This window comes from Aedes aegypti, chromosome 2 (genome assembly GCF_002204515.2).
Source record: "Aedes aegypti strain LVP_AGWG chromosome 2, AaegL5.0 Primary Assembly, whole genome shotgun sequence".
Lineage (NCBI taxonomy): Eukaryota > Metazoa > Arthropoda > Insecta > Diptera > Culicidae > Aedes > Aedes aegypti.
This window is the reverse complement of record NC_035108.1, coordinates 68,607,478-68,630,176: the sequence shown is the minus strand read 5'-3', so window position 1 is coordinate 68,630,176 and position 22,699 is coordinate 68,607,478. Positions and strand designations below refer to the sequence as shown.

The 22,699-nt window shown below is 36.2% G+C and overlaps 1 protein-coding gene across 2 annotated transcripts; it reads right to left on the bottom strand.

Moving 5' to 3' along the window:
* Nucleotides 1-1,085: 1,085 nt before the first annotated feature.
* On the bottom strand, nucleotides 1,086-14,699 carry LOC5572347 (ras-related protein Rac1). Of its 2 annotated transcripts, none has more exons than XM_021841127.1 (3): nucleotides 14,154-14,699; nucleotides 12,920-14,085; nucleotides 1,086-2,130 (listed from the first exon to the last, which is right to left on the bottom strand). In XM_021841127.1, exon 2 carries the CDS (start codon nucleotides 14,016-14,018, stop codon nucleotides 13,440-13,442), a length of 579 nt encoding a protein of 192 aa, XP_021696819.1. In that variant the 5' UTR covers nucleotides 14,019-14,085; nucleotides 14,154-14,699; the 3' UTR covers nucleotides 1,086-2,130; nucleotides 12,920-13,439. The 2 variants fall into 2 exon arrangements, with proteins under 2 accessions (XP_021696819.1, XP_001660306.2); XM_001660256.2 differs by having other exon boundaries at nucleotides 14,468-14,698.
* Nucleotides 14,700-22,699: the final 8,000 nt, after the last annotated feature.

Sequence of the window (22,699 nt, the reverse complement as noted above, 5' to 3'; positions counted from 1 at the left end):
GCACCGGGCCTAACGGAGCTGAATTCGATTGACTTGCCTTTACTGAATCATTTTTGCTTCCTAAAGTACTAATGCTAGTCTTCCGGGGTTACACTACAATTACCATCACATTATTTTTTAAAAAAGGTCACATAATAGGTACATGATTAGTACGTTACTTATATTGCTATATTTATCTAAAGAGGATTGTTCTAGTTAGTTGACTGGTACCGGTTTGACTTCAATCTGCAACTCCCATTTATCCATCAAACGGCGATTTCGGTAACATCTAGTTCTAGTTACATTTCGGGTTCGGTTAAACATTTAGCAGAACACTTAACATAGATTCTCTCAAAGTTGTGGCATGCTCGAAGACGATGATGATGATAATGGTGTTTTGGGTGTCTTTAGTAGGAAAACAGTCTCCATACTGAAAGAAGAAGAAAACACGATCAGAAACGATTCTGGATTTATGAGGTCTGCGAGCGCGGAGGATCGAATGGGCATACTATGTAGTTCTGATGATGAATGAAGTTTGTATATTGTGAGCGATGACCGTGAGAGCACGATTGCGCGCACGCCGAGCAAGGACGTCATAATGGTTAAATTTAGCTGCAGCAGCCGGTGTTCCGTGGAGCAAACGATGCCAATGTTGGGAGGTGTGCTCTTAGTTTAGCGCGCGCATGTAACTGCCCTCCTCGGATGTTTTTGTAATGGTGGTGTATGGCGAGATGAATAGTAGCGTAAACGTAGAATAGAGGCTAAATGGAGGATTCAGAGCTACCGGAACGGGAGTGGGAAGCTTGCCAATTGCCAATATACGTGGGAAGCAGGAAGTGGTTTCTTTTACGGGAAGAATAAACATTTCTACCAGAAGATTTTCACTAGTGGTTTTTATTTTTCATTTTTTATTAATTTATTCAATAATAATAGTTATAGATAATACTCATTAAAAATGTTATATCAATAAATTTTTTCATCTTCTTTTGTCACTAATACGACAAGTTTATACTTCTTTTTTATCATCATTCGCTTTGTTAAAACATCTAAGGGCCGAATAGGGATTTTGGTATTCTACTGGAGAAAGAGTACTTCACTTTCTTACGGTCTATCAAAATCTGTGTTCCCCAATGAACTTATAGGGTTCATCGCCCAAAACAGAGAACCAATTTACTCTTTTATCCTACATTGGTTTCACTGATTTATGCGCCATTCTTTCAATATCGAGAAAGGACAAAAACACAGTTGGACGAAGCGTTGAAACTCGTCTTTCTCTCTCTCTTTCCACGAAAAATTAACAGCTTGCTAGCGACAAACAAAAAGAAAAATCTCATGTTACAACATTCAATCAATTTATTAATTATTACAATAACGTACATGCTATTTTTCCGTTTTACTTGGTTTCGTTTGTGTTTTCTGTTAAATGATTTTGTTCCTATTAAGCGATTCTTGGTTTAGTATTTCGATCATCATAGTTTCTCCTTCTTTGATTAATGAATTATTTAGCTGTAGCAAATGTGTTTCTTTTTTGTGTGTAATGCGTTGAACGTTCCATTATACATTTTGATATACAATTTCCGTTTCCGAATTTGTTCATTTTTCGCATCGAAAAATCAAATTTCTTAATTTTTGTTTTTGTTATTACACTAAATACTTAATAAAAGAAAAGAAAATAAAAAAAAAACGTTATAAACTAAACGCACCCACTTTTGTTACTTCAAAAGCACAAAAAATATGAACAGAATAAACATCTCATTTTTTATATTTCCTGCTTGGTGGTTTTACAGTTCTACATTTTGTTGTTACGGTTTTTGATTTGATGTCACTTACGATAACCGCTCTGGAAGGGGGGCAAATTTATTGACTCTACAACTGGATTGTGTTTTATTCTTTCGTTGGCAGCAAAAAACAATTTCATAATCGTAGAACAATTAGGTTTACACGGGGTTTTTATCTCACAATCGCGCGCTGGCTGTTGCTATTGGAAAGGAAGAAGGATTGGTACAATCATTGTAGTTACAGCGCAGCAGTTACAGCGGTACAGTAATGTAAAGCATATGGTTAACCTATGCTTTGCTGCTTAACGCTTTTTTGCTTGTGTGTCTGTGGTTTTGGTCTGTGTTTGGGTGTGCCATCTATATAACGGTGAATCTGCAAATTGGAAAACGGAGAAACAAAAACCAAAATTAATGAGAATCCTGCAGTTCGACTTGTAAAACAAAAATTGATTTAAAACTCTTGTAGGTATCCCAACAGAGATGTAGGAGTTATCCAAAACCGAAACGAAGTATTTTGAGCCGTTTTGTTCTCTTCGTTATGAAGGTTTGTCGGCAAAATCTTCTGAAATTCGGCAGTAAAATGCGCTGTTTTTATCCCTTCTGATTATTATGATTTGATAAAACCGAGCGTGAACATGGCGATTAGTGATTAAAATGAGTGATGATAAAATGTGAATCAATGAATGTCCCGATTCAATAATTTTAGGTCCCATTGGTCTACCGTATATTAGGAAATCACTTCTCAATTTTGCATGTGTCAAAATTTCGCGGTATCGCGTTAGACTTTCGTTACGAAAGCAAATCCCTTCTATTTGACATCAATCACTCCGTTGGGGACGATTAGATATGAGTTGGTTTCAACTAGACAGTGTTTCCCAACCGGTGGCCCACGAACCCATAAGGAGCGTGACAACTTCACGGGGATGGGCGAAAAAGGGATGAAAATATAAATGTCATGCATTTCCAACGATGAAACAAAACCAGGCGTATTTAAGTCTTCTTCAAAGGATGGTTAATTTTTTTTTCAGAAGATTCTTGATGTATTCATAGTGCTATCAGCTTTAGAAATTTCAAACGGTCTTTGAGAAAAAAATGACAAAATTCACGTAACATCTCTAGACCATTTTTTTTTTGTGGAAAACCTTGGTCTCCTTCAAATGAACTTATTTGAAATTTTGAAACAAACTCTTTCGAAATTAATGCATCTAAGGACTTTGTTCTAAACGTTTTCCTAAAATTTATGATAAAATACATATTTCATAAATATTTGACAATATTTTAAGTTGAAGCGGCGTGTAACTCAAAGAATCATTAGAATCATAATTAATGTAATTGTAGTAGTGTCGCCTGTTCATGTACATTTTCAAAACAAACAAACAAAATATATAAGATTGAATTTTGTGTTAAGCTATTTTTATGTAAATACTTGGGAAATTCAGTAGTTTGACGCGTATTGAAAATCAAAGTCTACTCTTTAATCGCACATATCAAAAGAACACAGTATTATTAACTGTAGAGCAACGGAACTTCTCTGTTTTAAGTTGAACTAGTGGTCCCGGCAAACTTCGTCTTGCCATCAAGTAGGCTGTTGAAAAACGCCATGGAACGCCCCGTGCAAAATGGAAGTTCCGTTCACTTCTGTTTTTTCAACTTTCCCGTTAAATATCCTTTGCTTTTTATATACACAAACACGTCGGAACACTTCAGGAACATAACTATGGAAGAATTTTCAAAATCCGTTAACCCGTTCTCAAGCCATTTCGTGACATACAAACATCATTCCATTTTTATTTATATAGATAGATTTATCGCATAATCTTGTTATGCACCGGCACTGTTTATGTTTGCAGGAGATGACGGTGTAGCCAAGTTGGTAGGTGACTGATTTTTCTACGAATTGTAATATGTTTGATGAACATTACCCACATATTATCCGGACTTTATGATAACATTTGTTACCCAAAGGCAAAATTTAGTTTTATAATGTTTATTTTCATTCAAATATCATGTGAAAATAGGCTGTCCGAGATTGAAGCCAATTGTTTTTAAATCCGGACATTGAAGTGAAAATGTATATTTCCATGACGTTACCACATATTTTTCACGTAAAACTGAAAGATAATATGTAAGATTATTGAAATATGGGAAATAAAAGACGAGATTAATGTCAATCAATGCATCGTTTATGAAGAAAAAAATAAATAATAAGAGGTGATTGCAGTTCAAACCGCAAAGATTTTAAATCAGGTAAAGAACCACAATTTCATTTACATTTTTTATTATTACAGAACATATGCTTTCTACAAGTCTATTAAAAGCGTGCTAATTGAATGTATTTGTCAAGTTTAACTCAGTTAGATTTGATAATTCCAGATAAACGTAGCTGTCCGGGTTTCGATTCAAAAGTGTTCGGATTTATCGACATGCTTTTCGCAGGTGTCCGTATTTAAAGACAAGAAATGCTTCATTTTTTTTCAATTATTCTCGTAGCAAAATTCATTCTACAAAATTATTTTTATTACAAGATTAGGGTTCATTCAAATATTACGTAACGCAAAATTTGCCAATTTTGGACCCCCTCCCTCCCCCACGTAACAGCTTTTGTATGGAAATTTTAAAATTTTTGTATAAACCGTAACACTATGTCAGACCCCCTCCCTCCCCCTGTTGCGTTACGTAATATTTGAACAATCCCTTACTGACTATTAATATAGGCATACCTCATTGTGCAGCTTCGTCGTCATTTTGCAGCAAGTGAAAGAAAAACACCGGCATATTGCTTTTAAGGTGACACGGGAAACCGTTTTATTTACCATTTTTTATTTTTTATTTTTTTTGTCTCACTCTAACAATTAGGGTGCCGGATCCTATTCTTAACACTTTTGATTCACTTCGGCAGTGGGGTTTTTTGAAAGCTGCAGAGCCCATATTTGGCCACAATATGCGTCATACAGAAGTGCTTCTTATTGCAAAGTTTCTGATAAATCGGCCGACAAAAACCCCCCATGCCAAAGTGTATCATGGAAGTGCCCAAGTGGTTCTGCACCTTATCATCAAAACTTTGCAAAAACAAATTTCGAGATTTAGTGAACCGATTAAGCTGAAAATTTTATAGGTCGTACACTACATATATAGAATATAGTGATAAATTTTTGGTATCGATATATGGAGTAGTACTTGAGATTTGCTTCTTCAAATGGATAGGGTGATTATAATGATGTCCCGTATGGCCTTGAGTGTTGCGGTTGATAAAACTATAAAAATTTACGATTCCTGTTTGAAATGAAGATTTGTTAAGTTGAAGTGTTGGTAATAGTAGTAGGCTTGAATTTTTGCGAAAATCACGTAGCTTTCCTAATGCAGTAGTTCAAAATTGTGAATCTCATCAAGTAGCCTATGTTGGGTACATGATTTTTTTAAATTAGGAGTGTCATTGAAGGCTGCAAATGCGGGAAATGCAACGGGAAATAGAACATTTTTCTACAGTAGTTTTGGGTTGCCCTTAGCAACGGGTGTTTTGCTATTTTCAAGGCATTTTGCCTACAGCAGCGATACGCGTGAGTTTCACTGGCTCCGGTGACTGTGATTCGCTACGCATGCCAACTGTAGTGTGAATCTCAGAACTTTTCCCAACTCTGCTCATATATATTGTCGCTAAATTGGCAATACTGTATCTGAATGTGTTGATTAAATATTGAAATGCCACCTGAAGCATTTTTCCAAAAATAAAATATCAATAAAATTATGCGAAGAGCAGTTATATTTCATCGATGCTGCAAATACCAATACCATCATAACGTTATGTTAATGATTTAAAAGCAGCCATTTTGTGGTGACGCACTAAAAGGCCTTAATAATTTATTTTTTTATTTATTTTTGTTTAATTTTTTATTAGTATCATTCGAAACATTACATTAATTTCTTATATCTAGGTGTTCTGTGTTATAGGACAACACTATCATCCTAATTTGGTAAAACAAATTTAAGATTTTATTAACATTTTGTTAACAACATATTACATTTCAGATTTTTTACAGGTGAGTTGATTTCAAGAGAAAAAACAACGCTTTGAATATACTTAACCTAACTTAACCTAAACATATAACGCGTTAATCGTGGCAATAGAAGATTGTAACGATTTTTGCCTGAAATTATTAATTATTTTATTTGACATTTGTTCCAATGTTTCAACATTGGATATTCTATGTAACTCATTGGTACTATACCAGGGAGGAAGCCTCAGAATCATTTTCAAAATTTTATTTTGAATTCTCTGCAGAGCTTTCTTTCTGGTATTACAACAGCTAGTCCATATTGGTACAGCATACAACATGGCTGGCCTGAAAATTTGTTTGAATATCAAAAGCTTGTTCTTAAGACAAAGTTTTGATTTTCTATTAATAAGGGGATAGAGACATTTTACATATTTATTACATTTGGCTTGAATGCCCTCAATGTGATTATTAAGTTAAATTCGTATGTAGCATGAACCCTAGATACTTAACTTCATCTGACCAATTTATTGGAACCCCTCTCATCGTGACAACATGTCTACTTGAATGTTTCAAATAAAGATCTTTTGGTTTATGTGGGAATATTATTAGTTGAGTTTTGGAAGCATTAGCAGAAATCTTCCATTTCTGCAAGTATGAAGAAAATATATCCAAACTTTTTTGCAATCGACTACAGATGACACGCAAGCTTCGTCCTTTGGCGGAGAGGCCTGTGTCATCCGCAAACAGGGATTTTTGACATTCCTGAGGTAACTCAGGTAAGTCAGATGTGAAAATATTGTATAATATTGACCCAAAATGCTGCCTTGGGGAACACCAGCTCTTACAGGAAGTCTTTCAGACCTCGAGTTCTGATAATTAACCTGAAGTGTACGATTTGACAGATAACTTTGAATTATTCTTACAATGTATGTTGGAAAATTAAAGTTTTTTTAATTTTACAATCAAACCTTTATGCCAAACACTGTCGAATGCTTTTTCTATGTCTAGAAGAGCAAGACCAGTAGAATAGCCTTCAGATTTGTTGGAACGGATCAAATTTGTTACACGTAAAAGTTGATGAGTGGTCGAATGTCCATGGCGGAATCCGAACTGTTCATTGGCAAAAATTGAATTTTCGTTGATGTGGACCATCATTCTGTTTAAAATGACCTTTTCAAAAAGTTTACTGATGGAGGAAAGCAAACTGATTGGACGATAGCTAGAAGCTTCTATAGGATCTTTGTCTAGTATTAAAATTGGAACAACCTTAGCATTTTTCCATTTGTCAGGAAAATATGCTAACTGAAAACATTTGTTGAATATATCAACTAAAAACGATAAGCTACTTTCTGGAAGTTTCTTGATGAGGATGTAGAAAATTCCATCATCGCCAGGAACTTTCATATTTTTGAATTTTTCAATAATAGTTCTCACTTCTTCCAAATCAGTCTCCCAGGCATTTTCGAAAACGTTCTCTTGATTCAGAATATTTTCGAAGTCCTGAGTAACTTGATTTTCAATTGGACTAGTAAGTCCTAAATTAAAATTGTGCGCACTTTTAAACTGCATAGCAAGTTTTTGAGCTTTTTCGCAATTAGTTAGTAATAATTTGTTTTCCTCTTTCAATGTCGGTATTGGCTTCTGAGGTTTTTTCAAGATTTTAGATAATTTCCAAAAGGGCTTAGGGCTGTTTCTTAAATCTGCAAAACGTTTCTTGATTTCTTTCTGCAAATCCTGCCATATAATTTTCACAGCAGGATCGCGAGTGCGTTGAAATTGCCTTCTCCTCACGTTTTTAAGACGGATCAAAGGTTTAAGATCATCGTCTATAGGATTGAGAATCGCTTCTTGGAATATTTGAAATGTAACAGGGACATGATCAGAATCAAAATCAGCATGAGTAATCAGTTGGCTACAAAGATGACTAGAGTCGGTTAAGACTGAATCAATCGTAAATGGATTTCTAGAAGAGGTAAAACATGTAGGGTTATCAGGGTATTGAATTGAGAAATATCCTGAAGAGCACTCATCAAATAAAATTCTGCCGTTGGAATTACTTCGAGAATTATTCCATGACCGATGTGTGGCATTAAAATCCCCAATGACAAAAAATTTTGACTTATTGCGAGTCAATTTTCGCAAGTCAGTTTGGAGCAAATTAACTTGCTGTCCAGAGCATTTAAAAGGCAAATAGGCAGGTTTGAAAGTATATTTACCTAGCTGTGTTTCAACAGAAACACCTAAACTTTCAAAAACTATAGTTTCAAATGACGAAAACAGTTGATGTTTTATACGCCTATGAATGATGATTGCAACTCCCCCACATGCCCCATCAAGTCGATCATTACGATAAACAAAAAAGTTAGGATCTCTTTTGAGTTTAGATCCAGGTTTTAAATACGTTTCGGTAATAACTGCTATATGCACGTTATTAACCGTAAGGAAATTAAACAGCTTGTCCTCTTTACCATTCAAAGAACGAGCATTCCAATTTAAAATATTATTTGGATCCATTAGAAAAACGTAATCCAATAACAATTTGATTTGTAAATTTTACACCTACTTGGACTGCTTCAGTCATAGTGGTGGCTTTGAACATTGCATCAATCATTAGATTCAATTGTTCAGTTAGAAAATTAAAATCAGAGGCATACATATCACTTGAAGTGGGTACATTTTCTGATGAATTCTCATTAGAATTTTCGGTAGACGAAGAAGCGGAGTAGGAGTTACCTGTGGCGGTAGGGTTTTTTCCATTTGATTTGAAACAAGTAGAATGGGTACTCATAGTACGAACAGGGGAGGAGTTCAAATTTCCTGCTACGATATCGGCAAAGGATTTACCGTGGGTAGATACATTCGAAATTGAGAGATTTGAACGGCTACCCGACGGATTAAAATTAGTTTGTGAATGACCATGATTATGATCTTCCTGATGGGTATGATTCATGATCAAGCGATCGTTAACTGAAAAAGGAGTATTGTTCGATATTCTACCAAGGAAATTCCGGAAACGACCGTTATCGTAACGGATATTATCTTTCATCTGCCTGGCACGAGCCTCAATGACCTTTTTGCGTGAAGGACAATTCCAAAAATTGGACTTATGGTTAGCCCCGCAATTAGAGCATATGAACTTGGTGGTATCTTCCTTTACTGGACAGACGTCCTTGGCGTGAAGAACCTCCGCAAATCATGCATTTAGCATCCATGCGACAATTTTTTGTACCATGACCCCACTTTTGGCACCGACGGCACTGAGTGGGGTTCTGGTAATTTCCTCCAGGTTTCTGGAAATGTTTCCATGTCATACGGACATCAAACATTTTTGTTAAAGTGAACTAAATAATATTCTTGAGAAAGCCCTTTCCGAATAATGCCAGATTGGGTTCTCTTTTTCATAATGATTACTTGGACTGGGGAAAATCCAAGTAAATCATTTATTCCATTTTTAATCTCTTCAGGTCACAGGTTTTCTTTCAGGTTTTATAGTCAGTTGAGAGACCTTTCAAGACAACTTCGAACAAACGTTTAGTTTTGTCGTCATAAGTAAAAAAATTGTGCTTCTTCTCTTCAAGCAGAGGCGTCGCGTCCACATGTGTAACATGTGCACTCACAGGTGGCAGCTCGTTCATCTTAGCCACTTACAATATGTACTACTTTTAAAGTACAATTCGATAATTTTATTTATAAAATTAAATTTATTTGTTTCTAATTATCTCTCATTGATAGCTTGCAACGGAATTTTCATCTAGCAAAATATCTGTTGTTAAATTTTTGCTATGCAAATTAAATGAAAAAGCCGTTTTGTGCGACGCACGATCTGATACCTATTTTTTTCTTCGTGCTCATCGCAACACTTTGTTCCACGCTGCACTTCGTTACTGTGACGTTGAAAACCAACGCGTGCACTCTCATCGGGAAACGCGCTGCTTTGTATCGTACACGCAGTTCTGTCTATGTGGTAGAAAGTATTTTGAACTACATATGCGAGTGTGTAAGTAGTCAAAGCGTAAACTCTGGCCGGTGCACAGTCCTGCTACATCAACCAACTCGATCAGTGCAAGCGTGCGGATGAGAGAGATAAGAGGAAAATCAATCTACGGGAGAGATATATTTCGCTTGCTCTTTTTTTACCCTAGTGATTCAAGGCAGTATTGTGAAGCGAAAAGTGAAATTTATCATTCTATATTCGGCATACTGCCATGGGCTGGTCATATTCTGTGAGTGTACGTAAAAAATGTTGCTCGAAATGAAACATCTAATAATTTATTCGTGATCAAGATATGTCAAATTGATCTTTAAGCCATTGAAATTCATCAACATTTATGTAACTGCAGTCAACTCTACTTTACTCGATATTCTGTATCTCGATATCACTGGTAACTCAATGGAATGCGCGGTCCCTTCAATCTAATCTAGCATGCTTTGATATCTCTGTAAGTCGATACCTCTCTAACTCGATGTTTCCTAACTCGGTGCTATCTCATTCAGTTTCCCATGTGAGATTTTTTGCATGTTGTAAGTAAAATTGCAAACAAGACTGCTCTGTTTACACAATTATTCGTTGAAAATTAGTGGTTTAAGAATAATATGATGGATTCCATCACATTGGTTCAAGAATCCATCTTTCAATCATCAGCAATCATTAAAAATGAAATTTGTTCAAATTTTAAGGCTAAGTTTTTGCAACAATGATGACATAAAGTATGCTGATACTTTTTTCAGCTGTGTCAGTGCGAAACCAACTGATTTTCTTTGATTCGAAATCGTGAGATGAATTAGCAACAATCATCAACGACGCGTACAAATTTCAATGACGGCCTACTTCGCCTTAAGAAATCCTCATGAAAATCTATCACTATATTACACTCAAAATAATCCAAACGTCATTGTTACGTGGAAACATATGTGATTTTTTTCCATCGCACTTTTCTCGTAGCACCTACGTTAATCATTGGTAGCACAGAATGAACGCATGAACTATTGAACCCCGTTTGATCCACCAGCGTTACACGTACGAGCTACGTGGATTTTCCGGTAGCTTTTACGAAGCGTTTCAATAAGTCCTACATTGTTTTCCCTTCAAATTTATTTAAATGGAAGCCCACCTTATTTTCAATAAACTTCTGAAGTTAACTATTTCCCAATTTGAAAAATGTAAACCAACTACAACAATTGAGATATTTATTTTATTCAAACTAAGCTTTTCGAATAAAAAATTCCAGCGAGATATCCAATGTTGCTCCCATATTTTCTGGTCGATTCTGCTGTAGCCTTCACATGCTATAATATGAATGAAATCAGGTATAAAATATGAATTAATACAAGATTCTTCGGTATTCAACGAGTACATACCTTTAAATCAATCTTAAATGAGGTTTGAAGTTCAGCAGCTCCTTACGTTCTTAAAAAGTCTAGCGGACGCCATCTTAGCATTCAAGCTCAACACTGAATGTACGTGCGATATGCAAATGTCAAAATGAACTTGGGTACCTACGTGATTTTCTTGTAAGTGTGATAGGTAACCCCAAGTGATAATCACCGAGTCTCCATTTGATGGTTATGTATGGTTTAGTAAGCATTACATTAGTCAGGTGAAGTGAAGGTAAAATGAATTTCGAATGGTCTACGTGATTTTTCACGTAGCAATGACGTTTGGATTTTTTGAGTGTACAGATAGCAAATGTAATGCAATGATAGATTTTTATGAACATTGCTTGGTTTTGAAAATTTGTAAAACGATGATGCTTATTTTCCTCCTAAAATAATGCACATAAATGGAACGGCGGTTCGGTCATATTTTTGAGCATTTTATTGAATTTTTAGCGCAAAACCATATAAGGAAAGTATAAAATATTGGGGTTTCGCTTACAATGTCGAATGTAATAGATGCGTTTAAATGGTTTATCATTGAATAATTCATTCCAAATGCTTTACACGATTGACGCTAAAATTACATGACGTGTAAATTAAAAAAAAAAAAATATTGCGTGCAAAAATCGCCTTTTTTCAAATTTTTGCCGAGGAAAGATTTTATAATATGCAGCAAGCTTTTCTTAACTACCAAGGTTAACTTTTAGTAGAAAAAAGAGCAGAGCAGAGCATGCAAGTTCAATGTTGCAGCTACAGCATAATTTTATCGCTAAGGGCGATCAAATGTTTTCGCGCAATTGACCGAACCCTCTCACTACATCAGCAGTAGTATATAACTGAAACACATTGTTTGATAGTATAGTAGATCGGCTGCCCATGGTGAGCCGAATAAGTTTTGTGCTGCTCTGTACGTTCAGTTTCGATTTATCCATTATCCATGCAAGGTCGCCGTCGTGGTTCGTTTGTAGATATAAAACTAGAGAAATACACGTTTTACGTTTTGCGGTAATAAAGTATTTTGTATTAAAGTAAACCGGTTTTGTGCTTAGCTTTTCGAGTTAGGAGAAGTGCCTTAAGCGATTGTCCTACGTGGCCCCCGTTTTCCTTGATCCATTCTGAACGTAGATTGGACATCTCGGATGGTACTCCTAATCCGTCGTGGCAAAGGGACGCAGCCTTCGCTATAAATACCAGCCAAGGATCTCGGGCACACACTACGGAAATCCTATATTTGGATCCAACATTCAATAATATGCATTCAATTTGTTTTTGAAAACTATAAAAAATTCTGTGGGACGCTGAACGTTTTTGACTCTCAAAGGGATGAGCTTCTCAAAAGGTTGGGAACCATTGCACTCAATCTAACGCCAAACAAGATAAGCAACTCAACCCCAATCTTCTTATTCTGTTTTACATTCCAGCTGGGACAGAGTCTGCTTCTTAGCATAGGGTTCCTGGGAGTGGAAGTTTTTGATTGAGAGCTTTCTCTGCTAATTTTGCATTAGAACATGTATCTAGTGGCAAGTATGAAAATACTCTACGCCCTGGGAAGTCGAGAAAATTTCCAACACGAAAAGATCCCCGATCGGCGGGGGCAAACTGAGTTGAGCCACACAAAACCCTGCTCAAGTCCAATTCCACATCAATTAAAATGCGTGCGCCTATCACACCCCCGTTGTAAACGGAAAAAGTTTTCCCTATTATAAAACAATGCACCTTACAGCAACACCACGTGAAACGTTTATAGATATAGATAGCATAGAGCACAGTGAGTGAGAAGCATAAGTTTACCTTTCCATTTAATCAACCTCGTTTCGCCGCCGTCCGTTTCTCCCCGCTTCCTCGTCTCCGTCTTTTCGCTGGGCTGCGTGGTACTGAATGGGTTGTTGATGATGTTGTTTTGGGTCCAGCCGCCGTTGTCCACCACCACCACCACCTTTCCTCTAGCTGGTAGTAGCTTTCACTTCTCTCTCTCTCCAAAAGATTTGTTTCGGGGGGAGGGCTATACAATTAGAACACTACACACTCTCACACTGTTTGCGCTTTTTTTTTTGTTTCTATGGGACAAATTTGTCGCTTCGCGTTATGTTTCATTATATGCACAACTATTCAACACAAATGCGGAGAAATGCCGTCTGCACTATTGGTTGGGTTCTTGCTTTCTTTTTTTCTTTTGTGGGTGATGATGGAAGGAAGGAAACGGTATTTTTTGGATAGCTACTGATTCCAGGGCGGGTTGGCTTTGTCGGGAGGAAGATTTCGAACCGCGGGGGTTTTTTGGATTTGTGGGGACACATGCAAGGGGGTCAATTTACAGAATTGAACATTTACGTTTGTTTTTCACCGGTATGATGGGACAGAGAACGGCACGGATCGCTTCGTCGAAAACGGTTTTGAGCCCCTTCTGTGTCAGGGCAGAACATTCCAAATACTTGACGGCACCGATTTCCTTGGCCATGGCCAATCCCTGGGGGTAGGTGATGGGCGAGAGCTTCTTTTCGCGTAGCTTATCCACGGTTTGCTTGTCATCCCGAAGATCGAGCTTGGTTCCAACGAGGATTATCGGTATGTTCGGACAATGGTGACGTACCTCCGGGTACCACTTGGCCCGAACGTTTTCAAACGAGGCCGGATTTACCAGCGAGAAGCATATGAGAAACACGTCCGTCTGTGGGTAGGAAAGTGGCCGGAGACGATCGTAATCTTCCTGTCCAGCCGTATCCCACAGTCCCAGATTGATTGGCTTCCCGTCGACCATGACGTTGGCCGAATAGTTGTCGAACACGGTCGGAATGTATTCTCCCGGGAAGGCATTGGTCGTGTAGCTGATCAACAGACAGGTCTTACCCACGGCACCATCTCCGACTACGACGCACTTGATGGCCTGCATTTTCGTTCAATTCCGTCACTTTTATGGACTACACCCAAAACACCTGAATTCGGCCTCTGCTGGAGCTCTGAAAATGACAACACAAGAAAAGAACACATACACACAGCATTCGATTAGAATCCATTGCCTACATACAAAAATCCGTCTTCTGTATCACTGTGGGAGGTCAGCAGGAAAAAAAAAACCTTCACACGTAACACATTCCCGGACCTAATTCACATTTCCTCTCAGTCGGACATTCTTCCAAAAAATTCCCACATCCAGGAATCTGTTTCATTCAACCCGATCCTCCGTCTTCCAACAGCAGCCAACTAAACGATGATGAATCATCATCATCAATCAAAAGGCAAAAGCCAGACGACACACACTCTTTTTTTCCCTCTGGGGGTAAATCAGCACAATTATTTTTTCACTTTCATCCTTCCAACCATCAATCCGCCGAAACTCACCGGATCCTTCGAATCTTCCAGGCTTAGAAAATGGAGTACAATCGGACTACACCTCCACGGTAATTGCACTTTTGCAATCAAAAGGCAGAGAAAAAAACCTTGAGGAAAATTTATACGCGATGATCAAACACTCTCGCCTTGTAGTTATTACTTAGCCACAGAACACAGTAATCTCCTCGCACTAAGCCAACCTACTCTGATGAATCTGCTGCTGGATGGGGTTGCGATGTGACACACAAACACATCGCGAGGCGAAAAACGCTATGTTTTTGACGTTTCTCATAATCAGTCAAAATATTTGTACTAAAAGATTGGGTCGCAATCTCGCCGAATGATAAACTCGCCGATGTTGAGTTGTTGGTTGTCGGCAGGGCTCACGCTAAGGGATCGTTCAAATATTACGTAACGCAACAGGGGGAGGGAGGGGGTCTTACATAAGTCCAGTTGTTAATTACACCTATCGTTTGTCTGGTGAGTTGCAAGCTTACTGTCAATGATGATGTCACGCTACACGATAAGTGTTCATCTGCAACAACCAGACAGCTCACCAATCCACCGCGAGGTGGATCGTGCTGAGTTGTTGAGTTGAAGGAGCAATGTGATGGATTTTACTAAGGTGGCGCAGATGATTGATGCGTGCCTCTAGTTCTCTCTTTTGTTCTCCCGCTGTTCTTTAGCAGCGCAAATAGTGACGTCACTATTTGCGCTGCATGAGAACAGCGGGAGAACAAAAGAGAGAACTAGAGGCACGCATCAATCATCTGCGCCACCTTAGTAAAATCCATCACATTGTTGAAGGAGAGCGAAAGAAGGAAGGCACAAAAGTCTGTTTGACAGCTCTGCAGAAAGCGCGTGCGCACGGACAGAGCGCGTGCGCACGGAAAGAGCGCCAGTTCGGCTCGATTTGCAATGATCGGTTATTATTATTATTTTTTCGCTATTGGATATTCTATGGTTTGGTTGATCGATGTTAAAGTTTGTTTTAAAAGCAGCTCCACTTATTTTGAAACATATTGCCGTGTACAATAGTAGACAACACAACTAATTTAATTAAAATAATTTGAAATTATAATTAGTACATATACAAAAGGGGAAGAACGTTTAGGCTGGTTGTGCATTACGATAAAATCTCTTAACATAAGCAATGCTTGTTGTTGGTTCTTGTGGAAGGATCAACATGTTCGGCTTAACGAATCTTATTTTAAATATCGAATAACACCACATGCAATTGAACAAAAAGGATGTGATTACAATAGACTTTTGATATTTTCAATTCTGAACCACCGCAAAAAAAAATATTGGGAATCAAAATTCTCCTGAGAGGGATGATGTGGGGGAGCCCGGATAAAAAATACAATACAAAAACAATATAACGTATTGAAACAGTACCATTCAATAAATTGGAAATACAATACAGTATATTGGAAAATGACAATACAATTACAGTACAATATATTGTTTTGAACAGTTCACTGTATGGTGTATGAGATTTTTGCAATATAATGTATGGGTGGTTAAGTATCGTAACAATACAAATATAGATATTTTCTCATACAAACATTTTGAAAATACAATACGATATATTGTTTATGTATTGTCTTGATAATCAATTCGAGTATTGTTGTACAATACAAAAACAATTCAACAAACTGTATCATGGTTGCATTCGTCGTTACAGCTAATGTCACGTGTCCTCTAAAAAACTACTTTTTTTTAATTTTTAAATATTTTCCCCCCAACATTTCTTGCTTTTTGAACTTGTTTTGTTTATTTCTTTAAGCAAAGCTACATAGAAAAAAGCAACAGTTGTTTTACGCGAAAATAGGAATTTGACCAAAATTGTAAGGTATAAAACCAATTAAAAACAATACAATGTTCTGTTACAATATATTATATTGTTTTTGAATTGTATATCAAAACATGAATAATATTGCTTCGACATTCAATTACAATACGCTGTATTGTATCCAATACGTTATATTGTACATTAATGGTTTATTCCATTCACTGAATGATACGTTTTTATCCGGGAGGCTCATTCTAATTAATATTGTCGTTCAATTATGGGGATAAATTAAAATTGTTATTGTTCTATACATACTTATTTATTATAATTACCTGTAAATATTGATACAGCACAATTCAAGTATTTAAATATCAAATAGCAAACATAGATATGGTCGGTGTTCAGACAGACTGAACCAAGTGTTTTTTTCAATCGAGTAAGAAAAATGTACCCCAAACATGTGAAACATCAAAATATTATAGATATTTACTGTAATAATGGAACTTATCTATTTGATGATACATTTGTATCAAAATAACATGGAAGATTTAAAATTGATGGAGTTCTTTACGTATCCTTAGAGCTCCAAAATTCATCTAGTCTGGTCTGTCTAAACACCGACCATATGATTCTAAAAAACTCATGATAATGGTATTTTACTCTTTGAACTGTTATTTAATTTGGATGTGTTTAAAAGATTTATAAATTTAATTTATTATTGATGTTACGAGCTATGTCTGTAGTTAAACTTAATGCTACACAAGAAATATATTTGAATCAAAGTATTTTTATATATAAATCATATGAAAAAAAAAATGTTCCAGAAAGTACTCTAGAATTCTTTGGGAGCGTCTCCCGGGATTCTTCCTTAAATCATTCATGAATCCTTCAAATCCTCTCTGGGATTGTTCTGCTGAAAATCTTGAGATTATTTCTGAATTTTCTTCCAGATATCGCTTTGGGATTCATCCAAAAAAAAAACGTTACCATTCCGGTATTACTTCTGAGATTCTTTCGGATATCCCATTGCGATTATTCTGGACATCTTTTTGGATTTTTTTGCAGAACTCTGTATGTGATTTTGCGTGTATCTCCTTAAGGATTACTTTTGAAATCCAGGAAATTAAATTCTTTGAAATTCTTGAAAATTGTTTTCGAAATACTATGGAAGATTTTACCATAAATCCTGATGCAATCCATTTGGATATTTAAAGAGGATTTTATCAAAAAATGTACGACTCTACTAGAAATTCTTCGAGAATTCCTCCGAAAATAACTCTAGATTTTTATATGGAAATACTTCTGGTATTCTTATGAGAATGCCTCTGGTATTCTTCCAAAAATGACTTGAGATGCTTTCGAAAATCTTTCTGAAATTCTTCAAGAAATTCCACTGAGATTTTTACGCCAATATCTTTGAAATACTCCTGGGACTCTTACAAAAATCCTGTTGGAGTTTCGGATATCTTTCTATTCTAAATTCTTCAATAAATTTTGCTGGGATTGTGCTGTAAAACCGGCTAAGATTCATCCAAAAATACGACTGTCATTCTTCCGGATATCATTCAAGAATTCTCCGGAAGTTTTCGTGAGATTCAACCGTAAATCGTTCTGGTATTTTTCAGAAATTCCATTGAGATTCTTAAAAATATCCTTCTGAAAAATTTTCTGAGAATTGTTTTGGGATTATAGAAGGATTTCCAGAAGAATTCCAAGGCAATTCACAGAAACATCACTTCTGTATGAAGGATTATCGTTAATATCTGAAATAATCCCATGAGAATTCTAAATCCAAATTACAGTGATATTCAAAAGAGTCCCAGAAGTTATTTCGCCAGAATCCCTGAAAGATTTAAAGGATATTCACAGACATCCAGAAGATTTCATGAATATTTTCCAGAATAATTCCGATGTCCAGATGAACTGCAGAAAGATTCATGGAATAATTTCAAACGGGATTTTCGGAATCATTTGAAAGTAACTTTTAGAAGATCCTCAGAAAAAGAAATCAGTAATCAAAGTAATCGAAAAAATATCATTATTTCAAGCAATGCTCGTTGGTTCAAGTCGAAGGATCAACATGTTCGGCTTAACGAATCTTATTTTAAATATTGAATGACACCACATACAATTAAACTAGTATGTGATTACAATTCTGAATCACCGCAAAAAAAATATTTAGAAACACAATCCTTCTGAGAGGGATGATGTGGTGGATGCACATTCTAATTAAAATTGTCGTTCAATTATGGCGATAAATTAAAATTGTTATTGTTCCATAAATACTTGTTTATTATAATTACTTGCAAATATTGATACAGCATATAAAAAGACATTGGTCCAGAAATTACTCCAGAATTCTATGGAATTTCCCTCCTGGGATTCTTCCTTAAATCACTTATGAATCATTCGAAACCTCTCTGGGATTGTTCTGGAAATCTGAAGATTATTTCTGATTTTTCTGTAAGTTCTTCTGGAAATCACAGAATACTTACAGATATCGCTTTTGAACTCATCTAAAAAACATCGTTAGCATTCCGGTACTATATCTGAGATTCTTTCGGATATCCTTTGTGATTCTTTTGGACATCTTATTGGAATATTTGCATAAATCTGTATGTGAGTTTGCGTTTAGCTCCTTAAGGATTACTTTTGAAATCCTGGAAATCAAATTCGAATCGAAATTCTCGAAGATTCTTTCGGAAATTCAATGGAAGATTCTAACAAAAATCCTGATGCAATTCTTCTGGATATTTTTAGAGGAATTTGCAAAAAAATGTACTACGACTCTACTACAAATTCGTCGAGAATTCCTCCGAAAATAACTCTGGCCTTTTTCCGGAAATACTTCTGGGATTATTATGAGAATACCTCTGGTATACTTCCGGAAATCACCTGAGATGCTTTCGGAATCCCTTTAGAATACTTTCGAGGATGCTTCCGAAAATCTTTCTGAAATTATTCTAGAAATGCCACTGAGATTTTTACGTCCATATTCTTGAAATTTGTCTGGGACTCTTCCAAAAATCCTGTAGGAAATCTTCCAGATATCTTTCTAGCATTCTTTCGGGAAGCCTTCTGGGATACTTTCGAAAATCTTTCTGAGGATCCTTCACATCCTTCTGTTAAGGATTCTTGCAGAAATTCTTCCCAAATTACCTCTACACTCTGGGAGTTTCCTGAATTTTTCAAGAAAACTGTTATTATTTCGACTATCTCTCTAGGATTCTATCGGAAATTCTTCTACAATACCCCCAGATTTCTTTCTGTTATCCTGCTGGAGGACTTCAAAACATCTTTCAAAGATTCTTCCAGAAATTTTACTGGAATTTTTCAAAAAATTCTGCTGGGATTCCTCCGTAAAACCTGCCGAAATTCATCCGGAAATACGACTGGAATTCTGCTTGAATGATAAGCATTCAAGAATTCCACCTGAAGTTTTTGTGGGATTCAACCGTAAATTGTCCTGGTATTTTGTTTAAATACATTGAGATTCTTAGGGAAAAATATACAGGATTCTTAAAAATATCCTTCTGAAAATTCTTCTGGAAATTGCTTTGGAATTAAAGGAGGGTTTCCGGAAGAATCCCAGGTCGATTTACAGAAGAACCACAGAGAAATAACAAAAATATTATCAGGGAGATTTCTAAAGGAATTATTTTAAGGATTCTCGTAAATTCCTGAAACAATCTCAGGAGAATTTCGAATGGATTTTGAATGTTTTTTTACAGTGATATCCAAAAGAATCCCAGAAGTTATTTCGCAAGAACCCCTGAAGATTCAATGAAAAGTCACAGACATCCAGACGATTTCATGAATATTTTCCAGAATAATTACGATGTCCAGAAGAGATCTAGAAAGATTTACGAAATAATTTCAAATGGAATTTCCAGAACCATTTAAAAGTCACTTTCAAAAGATGCTCAGAAAAAGAAATCAGTAATCAAAGAATCTCATAGGTATTTTTTTAAAGTCCCAGTGACTCCGGTAGTTTTCTTGGAGGATTTCCATTTGAAGTCAAGAGGGATTTTCAGAAAATTCTGCCAAGGATTTAAGAAAATTTTCAAGGAAAATCAATGATAAATCACGAAAAAAAACGAAAACACTTCCTTATGAATTTCCAGAAGAATCACAGAGTTTTTTTTTTTCTCAAAAAATCTTAGAAAAAAATTCTAAAGCATCACGAAGGAATTTTCGGAATAATTTTGGATATACAAAATTATCTCAGGCAGAAACAATAAAATCAATAGCAATAAATCTGTAAGAATATAAGAAGGATTTCTGTAAGAATATAAGGAGGATTTGCAAAAAATTACAGAGGAATTTTCGGATGATTTCCATTAATAAAGATTTAAAAAAATCCCCGTCATCTGGAAGATTCTTAGCAGGATTTTCGGAAGTATTCCACAGGGATTTCTGGGAGAATTCCATTGGGATTTACAAAAGAATTCCAGAGGAATTTCCGAAAGAATCCCAAGAATTTGCACGGAAGAAAGTGAAGTGAAATAATAGATTTTTTTGATTATAGTCTCAGGCGTCTTTCCGAGAGTATTCTAGAATAATAGGTATAATCTAAGACATTTTTCGGAAAGAATCTCAAAGGGATTTTGAAGAACTTTCAAAGAGTTTCACGGAAGAAATACTAATTACGAGGAAAATATCAGAATTTAAATAATAATTTCGATTGGATTTCCAGAAGAAATCCCGAGAAATTTTGTAAGAATCCCCGAACCCAGATTTTTAAAATAGATTCCATTACACTGGAAAGCAATCATTAAATCATTTTCGGCAGAATTCCAGAATTTTACGGCAGAATTCCAGAATTTTACAGCACAATCCTGAAAGGATTTCCATAATAACCCAAGATGGGTTTCTGGGATAGTCCAATAGGAAGTCCCAAGGAGGTTATTGGAAAAATCAGAGTGAATTTTCAAGATGTCCTCTAGTAACACAACTAATATATACTAATATTTACAACTCAATACTTAATTATAAATTGCGTTAAGGTGATTATAGAACAAAGCCACACCTCAAATTTTCAAAAGCACAAGACTTGAGAACCAAACAGCTCTCACCGTTGAAAATTTATCCCATTAGTCACCACCAGCAAGCAAGCAGATTGATTGGTTTTCAACGCAAACTGTTGTCAGATTCTCCAGTCTTGTGCCCTTGTTTGGCTTCGTTTTATAATCACCTTAAGCTGAGTGTACGCCATCCAGTTTGGGGGCGGATTGACGGTATCGAAGTGGATTAAAAACAATCATAGGAGAACGTGTGGAAAATACATATGAACTGCGCAGAATACATCACCAATTTAGCATTGCTGCGCACTTCTAAAAGCATTTTATTTTTATTGAAATGTTTGATAATAGTAGAACGACAATGATCATCAGTTGATTTTCCGCTACTGTTTTTTTTTTAAATCACAATTGTTAATTCTTTCCGTGCACGCGCTCGGGAAATGAATCTGGCCATGGTGCAACAACCGCGCTACATTCGATGAATCCTATGCGACAAAAATTGTCGGCGCTATCCGTCAAATTCGCTCACCAAAGCTATTTTGGTGACTTTAACATCACAGCTATAGTGTTACCGTCACGGTCCATACAAAAAATCGAAATTTTCCATACAAAAGCTGTTACGTGAGGGAGACAGGGAGTCTAAAATCGACAAATTTAGTGTTACGTAATATTTGAATGACCCCTAAAGGGGGTGAGTTACGGCTCATACAAAATTTGTAGAATATTCATACAAAAAGCGTTACGAGGGGGTATGGTAGGTGTCAAAAATTACCGTTTTCGGCGTTATGAAATAAATGAATAAACCCTTAACGAATGCATTGCTATCTACTGCTCAGTTTATGTTTCGATATTTCGTTGTGATAATTATAGCATTAATACAATTTTTTGACTGTGCTTCTTCGCCTCTTACACGCAAACAAATTTTGTTGTATAATCTACCGAATCCATGGTAGAATTAAGAACTGCACCAACGATTTTCAACCGACTACAAAAATCTGTTAAGTTTACTATAACATGGTAAAAATCACTGAGCAGTGCAGTAAGTGTGATCAAGTCCATAGTAGCATCCACCGAGGGGGGCGACACTCCCAGATCTTCGTTTAGATGCACTTTCGGATAAAATCCGATTTTTTAGATCAGTGTATTGTTCTAGATTTGACGTGCTTCATGCGCTGACATCTTCTGTTGAACGATGCGCGTAGATTGATGAGATGCAAGAAGATGTGAATGGGTGGAAGGAGAAACAATGATGATGTTGATGATGGGGAGCGTAGTGCTACAGTTTTTTTTTCTAAACAGTTTCAATTATACTTGTAGTTTTCGTTGTTATTACTTTAAATTTTAATACAAATCAGGCTAGGTGAAAAGATTTTGAGCCTTCATGTAAAGAGTAAGTAACTGGTAGCTATTTGTTTCCAGAACTGC

Bases quoted from the DNA above. Each gene is read 5' to 3' on its own strand.
- LOC5572347 (XM_021841127.1), bottom strand. From the start codon at position 14,018: ATGCAGGCCATCAAGTGCGTCGTAGTCGGAGATGGTGCCGTGGGTAAG.